Below are 12,958 nucleotides of genomic sequence, written 5' to 3' on the forward strand. Positions count from 1 at the left end.
GGCCCCTTGTTACTATTACCTTATGTGTGTGTCAGACACGCAGCAGTAACTTCAGAACTAGCTGCATAGAAAGGGTTTTCCAACAACAGAAGGGTATGTGTGTGACCCAAAATGTGGAGTTTTGGTTTGGGTTTTTTTCTTTCTCTCTCTCTCTTTTTTTTTTTTAATGTTCAAGACACTTAGTCCCCATCATTAAAAACTCAGCTGACACTGTGGAGTGCACAGACGTTCTGTCCCTTCTGTGCTGTCTGATTTTACACGTGCTGTGTGCCGGGAGGCGGCGGTGGGACCTGCCAAGCAGGTGCCGTGTGGTTGGTTAGCCGCTTGAATTGGGAGCTCTGTTTTGTGCATTGTCTTGGGTCTCTTTCCACTAGGTTCTCAGGCAGCTCCAGCAGGGCCTGGCGAAATGTTACTCTGTTGCATTTGAGAAAAGCGGAGCGGTGTCGGATGCCAAAATTACCCCCCACACTCTAAATTTTGTCAAGAAGTTGGTGAGCACGTTCGGAGTGGGCCTAGAGAACGTGTCCAATGTCTCGACCATGTTCTCCAGCGCGGCCTCTGAGTCCCTGGCCAGGCGGGCACAGGCCACTGCCCAGGACCCTGTCTTCCAGAAGCTAAAGGGCCAGTTCACAACCGGTGAGTCCCTTCCCTATACCTACAGAGAGTTCCACTTGGCTGCTCTTGGTCTGTCTTTAACATCTCAGCCAGCTAGTTCCTTGTTTTCGTGAACACTCTACTGGGTGAGCTGGCAGCACTCTGTTTAAAATGTAGCCTCAGGTCACAAGGTCACAAGGTCACGGTGACTCTTGCCAGCCTGTGGTTGCCCGTCCTTCTCTGAAGTGAAGGGTTAAGGTTTGGAACCAGGCTCCGCCTGAGGGATGGAGGGCGTAGGGAAGAGGAGGGTTTCAGGCTAAACCCGCCCTCCCCTACCCCCCCCCCCCCCCACACTTGGTTTTTGTAGGAAAATTGAACAGTGTGAGGTGAGGCAGTGGGCTCAAGGTGACAAGTAGTGCTCAGAGTCATAGTGGATTCAGGTGGCAGAATGACCAGGAGGTCGTATCATCATCAATTGTCCCTGGTTTGGGTCCAGGCCTTTTCCGAGAGCCCCAGGAGTATGAACCTTGGCTCCAGCCTGGTGTGGTCGAAGGCGAGCAGGTCCGATCTCCCGGGGCCTCAGTCTTCATCTGCCAGACGGGGGCCCTGGTTCCCACAGCGTGTGTGCACAGGGGCCGACCGTGTCCCCCACGCAGGCTATCTTGCCACCTGTGTCCTGCCACCACCCTGCCAACCTGCCCACCCTCTGGGGGAGGAGCCCAGGCGAGCACCGGGGCTCAGTGCGTCTAAAGTATCTTTAACAACTCACATCACAGAGAACACGGCTAGAAACCTGTGCTGTGTAGACTCTGTTGAAATCACATAAAAGAAAATATGTCCCACTAATTACACAGGATGCTTTGCAGCTACAGCCATGACTTACTTTTGATCCATCCAGGATAGGGTGTGTCCTGCCATCATCCCAGGCAGCCTGGGGCCCCCGGGTGTCTTCCCCTGCTTTGTGAGCTGGGCATTAAAGGTAACACTGGACTCGCCTTAAGGTCGAGGGTCTTCCCCTGCCGATCCCACACCTTGAAGAAGATGCTCTTTGAGCAATAAAATATGAGCTTTTCATATCTTTTACCCTGAAGCACTTTGGTCACCTTAGATTATTTTCCTTGTGATGTTCACATGACATGCTGTCAGTCTTTCCTGAAAAAGGAAAAGTCTGAGGTGAATTTTGTGGAGACTGTCGTATTTTACTTAAAAAATAGGACATTAAGTCTTTTTTTTTAACTTTATTTTTGAAAGAGAGAGAGAACACAAGTGAGGGAGGGGCAAAAAGAGAGAGGGAGAGAGAATCCCAAGCAGGCTCCACACTCGGCGCAGACAGAGCCCAATGTGGGGCTCGAACTCACAAACCGTGAGATCATGACCTGAGCCAAAATCAGGAATTGGATGCTTAACCAACTGAGACACCCAGGTGCCCCTGTTTAGTATGTCTTTACCTTAAAATGTCCGCTGGTTAAATCAAATGTCATCTGAAACAACATTCAGAGGGAGACAAGTCATTTGGGTGTCGACACAAAAAAAATTTTAAAAACTGAACTGTGAGAGACGACCGCCGTGAGGCTCTGACCCTCTTCCAAGTGTGGGCGTTTCAGATACTTCACTCCGAGCTCTGCATCCCCTCTGGTCACCCGTTCCCAGGAAGGGCCGTCTCTGGGTCCAAGCACCACCTTCTAGTTCCCACAAGGGAGCTAGAGTTGCCCACTCCCGTCCTCGGCCAGTATTGCACGTGCTGGCTGCTACCTAACCCAGTGAGGAGGTGGGAGAAAGCTCAAAAACAGGTCAGATTTATCCCAGAGAATGAAGACTTCTTTCCCTGCACGAACTCGTCCATGAATGTCACAGCCATTTTGTTTGCAGTGGCACCAAACGGAATAAGAATGGGGAGTGTGTGATGCATCCGTGCTCGCTTAAGATTGACAGAATGGAGTTAGCCATTGATTGAGTGACTTGGACGAGCCTTGGGTTATGCCGAGTGTGAAAAGCCAATTCAAAGGGATGCCTGCCGAGGGGCGCCTGGGTGGCGCAGTCGGTTAAGCGTCCGACTTCAGCCAGGTCACGATCACGCGGTCCGTGAGTTCGAGCCCCGCGTCAGGCTCTGGGCTGATGGCTCAGAGCCTGGAGCCTGTTTCCGATTCTGTGTCCCCCTCTCTCTCTGCCCCTCCCCCATTCATGCTCTGTCTCTCTCCCAAAAATAAAAAAATTAAAAAAAAAAAAACGTTGAAAAAAAACAAAGGGATGCCTGCCGAGAGATTGTTACGAAGCGTTTGTGAAATCACATAATAACGGGGGTGGAGAGCGGGTCGGTGGCCAGGTGTTCAGATTCAGGGTGAAGGTGGGCGTGGCCACAGGGCTGACCCAGGGGGGTCTGTGGATTGCGGTGCTTCTGGGTGTTCGGAGGCTGGGTTTGCATTTGGACAGCCGCAGCCCCTCTGGTGCCTTTGGGCCGCCCGTGTAGGTGTCGATGGGGCCCTCACCGGGCACATCGGTTACCCCCGATCGCCTTCCTGCATCGGTCCAGCCTGCAGCACCCTGGTAGGGGAGGCAGGTTGGATAGGGGACCGGGGTCTGGGCTGGGCGTGCCTCTCAGGACTGCACCAGGCTCACCCCGCACGACCTAACTCTGCAGAAGAGCGTTTGCAAGAGGCTCCGGAGAGCCCTTCAGCTTGAGTGCAGAGGTCACCCTGCCATATCACAGATCCTGGTCCTGTCGGCACGAGGATGGTGGCTCCCTCGGGGTCTGTTTCCCACAGAAATGGTGCGGCTTATCCTGATGTTGGGCTCCTGCGAGCGAGAGTCACGTGCAGCCCCTCCCACCAGTGGCGCTCATCAGTGCGGGGTTGAGGTCTTTTTTGAAGACGGACTTTTCAGTTTAATTGCCTTTTCAGTACTGAGTCTCAGTAAAATCTGAGGAACACAGTCATCTGGGATTTTTATTTGTTTAAATATAAAATGCATGCTTTCCATGTTTGGCACTTTAGTTTCTTGTCTAAATGTCTTCTGATGAACCGGTTTATAACCTAGCGTTTGCCTGGATTGGATTACTGCCTTGGCCCCTCACTGTGGTGGTTGCTCTCAGGTGGGGCTGCCGGCCCCCTGGGTTCCCGTGCCCCTCAGGGTGCTCCCCGCATCCTTTCCTGAAGGAACCTGTGACCGTTGGAGCTGAGGCTTCCTGTCGGCGCTCCATGTGTTCCCTCCTCCAGTGTTGGGGGGAGACCGGTCCCACCTGAGGGTCCCCATCACTCGGTCAGTCTTCAGCTTACACTTTAAAGAGTGGGAGAGGCAAAAATGCTTTGCTCCAGGTTAGGTATAGAGTAAAACATTCCTGCTTCCTCTCTGGGACGCTCTTGAGCGTGATTTTGTAGTGAAGTCCGGGTCACCCCAGATGACTAAAAATGTTTTTAATTACATTTTATTTTGAAGATTTTGACTTCAGCGTTCCAGGATCCATGAAGCTACATAATCTTATCTCTAAGTTGAAAAAGTGGATCAAAATCCTGGAGGCTAAAACCAAGCAGCTTCCAAAGTTCTTCCTCATAGAAGAAAAGTGCCGGTTTTTGAGCAATTTCTCAGCACAGACCGCTGAAGTAGAAATTCCAGGGGAATTTCTGATGCCAAAGCCGACACATTATTACATCAAGATTGCTAGGTAAGTGAGCCGCTCAACTGGCCTCAGGGCAGACCTGGGGCTGCCGTTCTGGTTCCTTCTGGCCCCTGAAGTGGGAGAACGAGAGATTGTTCTCTGATCTGAGCCATCAAGCACGGTAGAGGGTTCTGGTCAAACTGATGGGGTAAATGTCTTCCTTGTGTCCCCTTTGTGTTTCTTTTGTTTCTAAAAGGCTCTTTTCTAATTTCCACAGAACTGGACGTGATAGAAAGGTTATCGGTCTGTAAAACTTTTAAAGCTTAGTAGTCAAAGCAGAATTGGGCAATTATACAATTCATTAGTGTGTATACTGTATCTTATTTTAAACGTAGAAGGTGTGGTAACAAATGGTCGTAATCAGACCCGGAGCTCTGCTCTCTCATGCATCTGGACTTGGATTTCCCAGTCCTCCAAATCTGACTCCTCTTCCGGCCGCCCACCCTGCTCCTCGTCTTCCGTCCGTAGCCAGGGCGCACGGGAGGGAGGTGAGGGCAAGGGTGTGTCCATCCTCAGCCTGCTCCTGGGGCAGCTGCTCCCCATGGCCCCTGTGCCAGACCGTCCTGTCCCCCGGCTCTGTGGCTGGGTGCTCAGAGCCCAGTCAGCTGCCCATCTGGAGCTCCTGAAGTCGGAGCCCGGGGCCCGATTGTTTTACGACGACAGCATCATCTACTCTTCCGCCTTTTGAGTTTCCCTGTGTCAAGATGTCTTCCCCCACGTCATAAAATCCCGTCGTACCATTTAAACCTGGTCAGAGTGACCTCTCTAGCTGCGCGTTCTGTCTTTTTGTGATGATTCCGAGTGCTGTCTTTGTAAAGTTCCCTTTTCTTCTCAAAGAGGATTGGAAGTCGAGCCTCAGGAAGGGGAGTTGGTGTTTCATCGTGTGCTTGTTTGGGCAGGTTTATGCCCAGGGTGGAAATTGTGCAGAAGCACAACACGGCAGCCAGGAGACTGTACATCCGTGGGCACAACGGCAAGATCTACCCGTACCTCGTCATGAACGACGCCTGCCTGACGGAGTCCCGGCGAGAGGAGCGCGTCCTGCAGCTGCTCCGGCTGCTGAACCCCTGTTTGGAGAAGAGAAAGGAAACCACAAAGAGGCACTTATTTTTCACAGGTATGACAGGTGCGCTTTGGGGGCACACAGCCGGTCCCGTTAGCCTTTGCGGATTTTCCCGCGTGCCATCTGGGGAACTGAGAATACCCTGAAGCTCACCAAGCAGGGAGGGTTCTGGAATGAGGACCCTGTGCCGTGAAGAAGCCGCTCCCTTCTCACTGCAAGACGGGTGCTCTGATGAGTGTTTGGGAAAGGGGGGTGCCTGCCTGTGTGCGCTGCTGGTTTCCCTCGCCCGGAACCCGTGCTCTGGGGAAACGTGCGCTGGCACTGGGCCTGTCGTGGGCGTGTTAGCAGCGTGTTGTGAGTGTGTTTAAGTGCGGTCTTCAAACGACTCCTGGAACTCACAGTGCACTGCACGGCCCCTGCTGGAGCGAGCCTTCATGGAGTGAAATGCAGTGCAAGGGAAAGTCAGCAAGGCCTGTGAACGCCACAGAAATCGTGACCAGGTGGCCACCAGCAGCCTCCGAGTAAGGCCTTTCCATACGTAGTTGTCCTGGGTGGTTCATGAGTGAGCCGTTTCTGTCTGTAACGGGCAGAGATGAGATGCCTGTGATCCCGCTTAGAGAAGAGAACCACGGTCAAAACATTTTAGCATCTAACCTCTGAGGTTGGGAGCCTACTGCAATGCATATTAGCCAGTCCCATAGGGAACTTTCTTCTGATGGCTAAGAATCCAACCCGTTCTGACTTAAAATCTTTCACCCTAAAGTTCACTATCCCCCAAATAAGTCAATTGAGGAACTAGAGTATACAGAAAACTGTATGCATTTTAACATGCACATGATGTGATCTGTAGTGTTGATTACATCTGTGGGTAATAGATGATTCTTTGTCTTTTCCAAAGAAACAACCTCTTGGTCAGCACCAAATGACAGTCCAAATACATGCCCTCGAGTCACTGTGGGATGTCTTTATGGGTTGAAACCATGGAACAAGCCAGTAGCTGTGGTTTGACTGAGCTTAGACCAAATTAAACCTATGTTCGTTAAAAGTAAGAGGCGTGTGTGTGTGTGTGTGTGTGTGTATTTGGAGGGGGAGGGTGTGTTTGTGTACACGTACCACGCTGACACTCAGGGCAGGCGCAAGCGGTTATTGTGGCCTAGGGACAGGCTGGTGCAGATACTGGGTCATAGCTCCCACTCCCTCCCCACCCCCGCAGCACCAGTGCGGCTGCTGCCATGACCCTGTGCTGGCACGCTTCGTTTGCTATCTTCTGGAAATTACTCAGCTTTCTACAAAATATCTTCAACAAAATGTCTTAAGGAGCACCTGGCTAGCTGAGTCAGTAGAGTATGTGACTCTCGATCACAGGGTTGTGAGTTCAAGCTCCACGTTGAGCATAGAGCTTGCTTTAAAAAAAAAAAAAAAAAAAAAAAAGTTTTAATATTTCTTTGATCTAATATCTTTTTTAACTTTTTTTAAACTTTTTTTTTTTAACATTTGTTCATTTTTAGTATATGTGCTGCCGAAGCGAGCACACATTTGTTCGTTTTTGAAAGAGAGAGAGCACGCACAAGCCGGAGAGGGGCAGAGATAAAGGGAGACACAGGACTCAACGCAGGCTCCAGTCTCCGAGCTGTCAGTGCAGAGCCTGATGCGGGGCTTGAACTCAGGAACTGTGAGATTATGACCTGAGCTGAAGTCGGACACTTAACTGACTGAGCCACCCAGGTGCCCCATTGATCTAATATCTTTAAAGCGTTATTTAATCTACCAGCAACCCATGGGTACATATTGTAGTCCCATTTATAAAGGAAGAAACTGAAGTTCATACAAGTCCAGTGACCATTCCCAAGGTCACGTCACTGGGAAAACAGCCCTCGGGATGTGAGTGTGGACAGTCTGGCTCCAGGGCAGCCATACCCAACACTTTCTGCTTGAGTGTGGTCATGACGTGGGTTATCCTCATGTGGGGTGAATTGCTTCATAAAGAGTGCCCATCACTGCCCATACAGCTCCACAAAGTGACTGGGCAGAATGACCAGGTTGGTTCTGGAAACTTATCTGAGGCACAGAAAACGATGTGAGGGATCGTTTTCCTGATTTCCTGAAGACGGGGCCCAGCCATCCCCGACGCCGGAAGACCGCCTGACAAAATCACACTCCTGCCTCGGAGTGAGTGGGAGGATTGATTTCTCCTGACAGGGTGCCGATGGAGGAGGACCCCTGAAGAGTGGACGAGGTTGGCAGTCTCCGATTTTTAAAGATTGCTTTCTAAAGAATTTCTGTTCATCTGTGTCTTAAGCAAAAGGGGCTGGCGGCTCAGGCTCCGTCGCTCAGCAGATTGGGCTTCATGCCACGTGCTGAGTGGGTACGCAGCGTGCGACTTCCAGCTTTCCCCCGACCCCGGTCCTCTGCTCGTGAAGGGCCGAGTGATCTCCTCCCTAGGCGGCCCTGGAGGTGGAGTCGAGCGCTGCCCCCTGGCGTTGTCTCGGTCATTTCCTCCTTTCTCCTCAGTTCCTCGAGTTGTGGCGGTGTCCCCTCAGATGCGCCTCGTGGAGGACAACCCCTCTTCTCTTTCCCTCGTGGAGATCTACAAGCAGCGCTGCGCGAAGAAGGGCATCGAGCACGACAACCCCATCTCCCGCTACTATGACAGACTGGCCACGGTGCAGGCACGCGGGACCCAGGCCAGCCACCAGGTACCGAATCGGGCCAGCCGCGCTCTGTGGCGGAGCTCCCCCGACACGAGCGCTTAGAGGAGTAGCAGGCGGTTGAGAGGGACCTTTCTCCCTCATTAGACCTGTGAGTGGTCAGAATTAGGCGACCATGGCCCCTGATGTGGTGACGTTTGCTGCAGAATAACTTGACGGCAAACTCTTCTGGCAGCCAGACCTGCTCTGAGGGACATGAGGCTGCTTATCCAGTCCGTGTTCGCGCTCCTCTGGTTTGCGGCCGGGGCCAGGGTGAACCACGGCCTCTGTGTTGTGTATGCTTTTTAAAATGTGGAAAGTGGCGAGCCCTGAAACGAGTCAGGCTCAGTTGTTTTGGTCGCCTGGTGTGGGAGCACAGTGCCTCCCACGGGAGTCCCGCGCGGCTTTGGCCTCGTCAGGTGGGTGGAGGGCCGTCCCCACCAGCAGATTCCTGCCCTTGCTAGAAAGCAGGGCAGGTGGGAGTCTGGGTGAGGAGGTTTTGTGCGGGATTGTGTGCATCACCAGAAGGTAGCTCTATCTTGGCCTGCTCCCCCAAAGCCACTGTGGTCCTTCCTGTGGCTCCCGAGAGGGCCTCGTGATTTTTAGGAGAGATGCCACGAAGCTGGAAGCTCTGATCTTGCTTCCATCCTCCCAGGGACTCACTTCAGTTAGCCTGGGACCTGGAAGACTGTTTCTAGGAAGATGGAGCCCACAGGGTGCTTGCCTCAGCTGCCTGGGCAGTGCTCAAGGTACAGGCAGGGCCTGAGGCGGTCCGGGCCTCGGGCTCTGTTGCAAGCCTCCTACCTTTGTGCAGGCAGAACGAGTGGAACCCGTCTGTTGTTGGGTGTCTGTGGACAGAGCTCGTGGCCTCCCTTGGGAATTGGTGTCAGGGCTTCATCAGGGTGCAGGTGACTGCCTGGTCACTCTGTGGACCGAGGACAGTACTGAGGTGTTTGTGCAAGATGAATGGATTCTATTCTTAAGACTGCATTTATTTGTCTTTGACATTATGGAAACTGATGACCTCTATCTGCAAATACATATTTACATGAGGTTCCATGTGTTTTACAAACTATTTGTGTGATACTGTTTATTCTGAGAGAGAGCGAGAGAGCACATGTGAGTAGGGGAGGAGGACAGAGAATCCCAAGCAGGCTCTATGCTGTCAGCACAGAGCCACACCCAGGGCTTGATCCCAGGAACCATGAGATCACGACCTGAGCCAAAATCAAGTCAGACACTCAACTGACTGAGCCACCCAGGCACCCCTGAAAATTCACCCTTTAAAATGTTCAATTCAGTGTTTCCGGCATATTCACAGAGTTGTGCAGTCATGACCACAATTTGTCTTTAAAACAGTTGAGGGGCGCCTGGGTGGCTCAGTTGGTTAAGCACCTGACTTTTGATTTCGCCTCAGGTCATGATCTCATAGTCGTGAAATTGAACCCTGCTTCGGTATCAGTAGTTTGTTCCTTTCTATTGCTTAATAATAGTCCCTTGTATGACTATATCAGATGTAATTGATCCATTCATCAGTTGGTAGACTTTTGGATTGTTGATACTTTTTGACTTATGGCCAGTGCTAAGGACTGTAAGCATTTGTGTATATATTTTTACATGGACATATGTTTTCATTTCTCTTCGATACATACCTAGGAGTAGAATTGATTGGTCACGTGGTAAGTTTTATGTCTATTACATGAACTCCCAGACTATTTTCCCAGGTGATTGCAGTGTATTCTTGTCTACAGTTATTATCTCTTTTTCTTATAGTCATTCTCATTCATTTTGGTTGATAACAAGTGATGTTGAGCAACTTTTCGTGTGCTAATTGGCTGTTTGCATATTTTCTTTGGAGAAATGTTTATTAAAGCCTTCTGCTTATTTTTAAATTGTATGATTTGTTTTTTTTTGTTTTTGATGCTGAGGATTCTTTGTATGTTCTGGATGCAAGTGACTTGATATGAGTGGTTTCACTTTATTTCCTATGTATTGGCTATGTTTTCCTGAGCCTTCATTTATCTCGTTTTTGTTGAAAACTGGACATTTTTAATAATATATGTTAACTCTAGAAATCAGATCCTTTTCCCTAAGGTTTGTTATTGTTGTTGTTTGCTTAGTGACTTTCCTGGACTGATTTGTAAATTCTCTGTTTTTGCCATGTGCAGCCATTGAAGTCTCTGCTCATTTAGCTAATGATTTGACAGATTTTCTTAAATGCTTTGAACCAAGAAGTCTTCCTTCCGCCTTTTTTGAGGGCCTCTATGGGGGGAAGGGGATGCCTTCCACTTGGCCAAGTAGTTTATGTTCTGCCTTAGCTTCTACTTCCTGTTTGTGCAGATCAAGGTCAACCAAAAGTGGAAGCACTGGGCTTTCTGAGGTTTTTCGTGACCTTCTAGTGACCTTCTAGATTCTCAAGAATATATCGAGGCTTTTCGAAGCCTCCTGTGGTCATCGTACTCCCTCACTCTTCCTCTCGTCTGCCATCATCTTCTGTGCTGCAGCTGGTATCGCTGCCTTGGGCATCTGCAAGGTGACGTGGTCGTCACTGACTGCTTTCAGCAAACGCCTGTCGGATAGGGTGCTCCTCACTGGCTGAACTCGAAGTTCGATCAGAGACAAGCCCAATAAATGGGGCTTCCCCCTCCCCCTAACCCCACCCCCCACCCACAGGAAGCTGCCAGATAAGTCAAATAGTGGCACTTCTCTGGAGATGAGGTTTTTGAACGCATTTTGCCCACTCCTGGCTGCTGGTTTCTACAGCTGTCATGGTCGCAAAGCCACTGTGGAGCTGGGTAGATGGGAATGGTATAATTAAACTGCCACAAAGATCACTGTCACCAAGATTCAGCCTTTTTTTTCCCCTTGAGTAAAAGCTACTCAGATTGTCGTAATAAGCCTTTAATTTCCAGAATTTAAAAAAGTTTTCCAGGGGCGCCTGGATGGCTCAGTCGGTTAAACGTCTGACTTCGGCTCAGGTCATGATCTCATGGTCCATGAGTTCGAGCCCCGGGTCAGGCTCTATGCTGACAGCTCAGAGCCCACAGCCTGCTTCGAATTAAGTTTCTGATGTTTGCTAATGTTCTCGATGGTGTTTGTGGTTCTTGGTTGCTTAGGGCCTGCATTTTAGTGGTAGTCAGAGCCCATAGGTAGGACTTAGCCCAGAACAGACCTGTGCGTTTACCATTTGGTCTAACAGGAACGGAATTAACTCGGCAGACTTTTTATTGAGACTGTCTCTGAATTAGTGGTGTTTGAAATAGTGTTGTGAGTCCTCCAGCACAGAATTCACTTTAAAGTGTTGTGTAACATCTGCTCTACTTTGATAGACTAGCTCCTTCAGTTATACACCTTTCGTCTTTAATAGTCCAAGGTGTGAATTGTTGTCATCCAACTATTTGTTCTTTTTGTTAACCGGCCTAGCGTTTTCTCTGGTTAGCAGGTTACGGTATTCAGATTTTGCCTAAATTCTTGGCAGGACAGATATCACGCATCATGCTCGTAAGGCTTTTATTCAGATTGGCGGTGGTGTTGGTTTGAGCATACGGTGTGAAGCCCTAGAGGGAAATTGACATCCCGGTGTTTGGTCAGACAACATCACATACGTATTTCTCAATAGAATTCATTCTGTTGGTGCCAAGTAAGTACAAACCTACAATTGGAGAGTTTTCCTTTTGGGGAAAAAAAAAAAACGAGCGAATTGGAGGGAGGTATCATGGGGTGATCTATCCTTGCAGGTCCTTCGAGACATCCTCAAGGAGGTTCAGAGTAACATGGTACCACGCAGCATGCTCAAGGAGTGGGCTCTGCACACGTTCCCCAACGCCACGGACTACTGGACGTTCCGGAAGATGTTCACCATCCAGCTCGCCCTGATTGGCTTTGCAGAGTTCGTCTTGCATTTAAATAGACTCAACCCCGAGATGTTACAGATCGCTCAGGTAAAGGGTGTGAGGAGACGGCGCCTCTCCCCAGACCTCTCTGCTGTGTGGTTTCAGTTCCACAAGTGTCTCCTTCTGGTGTTTAGGACACAGGCAAACTGAACGTGGCCTATTTCCGATTTGATATAAACGACGCGACCGGGGACTTAGATGCCAACCGTCCCGTCCCTTTCCGCCTCACCCCCAACATTTCCGAGTTTCTGACCACCATCGGCGTCTCCGGCCCATTGACAGCCTCCATGATCGCTGTCGCCCGGTGCTTCGCCCAGCCCAACTTCAAGGTAGGCCACGGTGGCTGGTGTGGCGCGGCTGGGGTCACTTGTATGCACGCGGCCTCACAGCTGCCGGTCTGCCAGTACGGAGGGAGAGTGTTGCGGCTGCACAGTTAAAGCTTCTGCATTTTGGAAAAAGCATTTCAAGTTTTTCCTGTCTCAAAGCACTTAAAAAAGGAGTCAGAAGCCTCTACTGATCATTTTCCCAACTATCACTGTTGCTTGCCGGTTTCGTTTATTCCATTTGGTATCCGTTTTGTGTTTATGTAGATCTTTCTTCTCTTAAAGGGCAGAAATACTGTCTGTAGGGTTGTGCCGTCTTCCTGGCACCGCGGTTATGGGTCCTAGAGGACAGTCGTGGCGGTAGGACATGCGACGGCCGCCCCGGCCACAGGCGGGTGTGGGATGGCGCTGCCCTCCTCTCGGCGCCGTCCCTGCCCAGCACCACACCGGCTGCTTCGGTGGCCTCTCCTCACACTCTCTCAGCGGTTGTCCAGCTGGCGGGCAAGGTGGGCAGCTCAGAGCTCGTGCCGCCGGCAGAGGGCAGACTGGGATTCGAATCCAGTTCCCACTGACTCCAAGCCCGTCTTCACCGCAGTTATTCTCTCCTCACAGTTGGGGGCTGAACGCAACTTATTTTTCTTCTAGCTTAGGAGACGGGTTGTACCTTTTTTCCCACAGATGAGCAGTTTGTGTCTAGAGACGCCTGCAGATACCAGTTGCTTTTCCAAAACATTTGCTCAGGACAG

The 12,958-nt window shown here is 50.6% G+C and overlaps 1 protein-coding gene across 15 annotated transcripts in view; it reads left to right on the top strand.

Annotated features, from left to right (window-relative positions):
* The window catches only part of TRRAP (transformation/transcription domain associated protein), a 113,454-nt gene that overhangs the window by 98,158 nt on the left and 2,338 nt on the right, over positions 1–12,958 (top strand). For all 15 annotated transcript variants that reach the window (XM_086691277.1, XM_086691274.1, XM_086691284.1 and 12 more), the window contains 6 exons: positions 375–636; positions 4,027–4,252; positions 5,146–5,363; positions 7,821–8,005; positions 11,734–11,937; positions 12,024–12,218. In XM_086691277.1, coding sequence (XP_086547403.1) covers positions 375–636; positions 4,027–4,252; positions 5,146–5,363; positions 7,821–8,005; positions 11,734–11,937; positions 12,024–12,218 — 1,290 coding nt within the window. The remainder of the gene's footprint in view (positions 1–374; positions 637–4,026; positions 4,253–5,145; positions 5,364–7,820; positions 8,006–11,733; positions 11,938–12,023; positions 12,219–12,958) is intronic.

The sequence above is a fragment of the Puma concolor genome, chromosome E3 (assembly GCF_028749965.1).
Source record: "Puma concolor isolate L17-30 chromosome E3, mPumCon1.1.hap2, whole genome shotgun sequence".
NCBI lineage: Eukaryota > Metazoa > Chordata > Mammalia > Carnivora > Felidae > Puma > Puma concolor.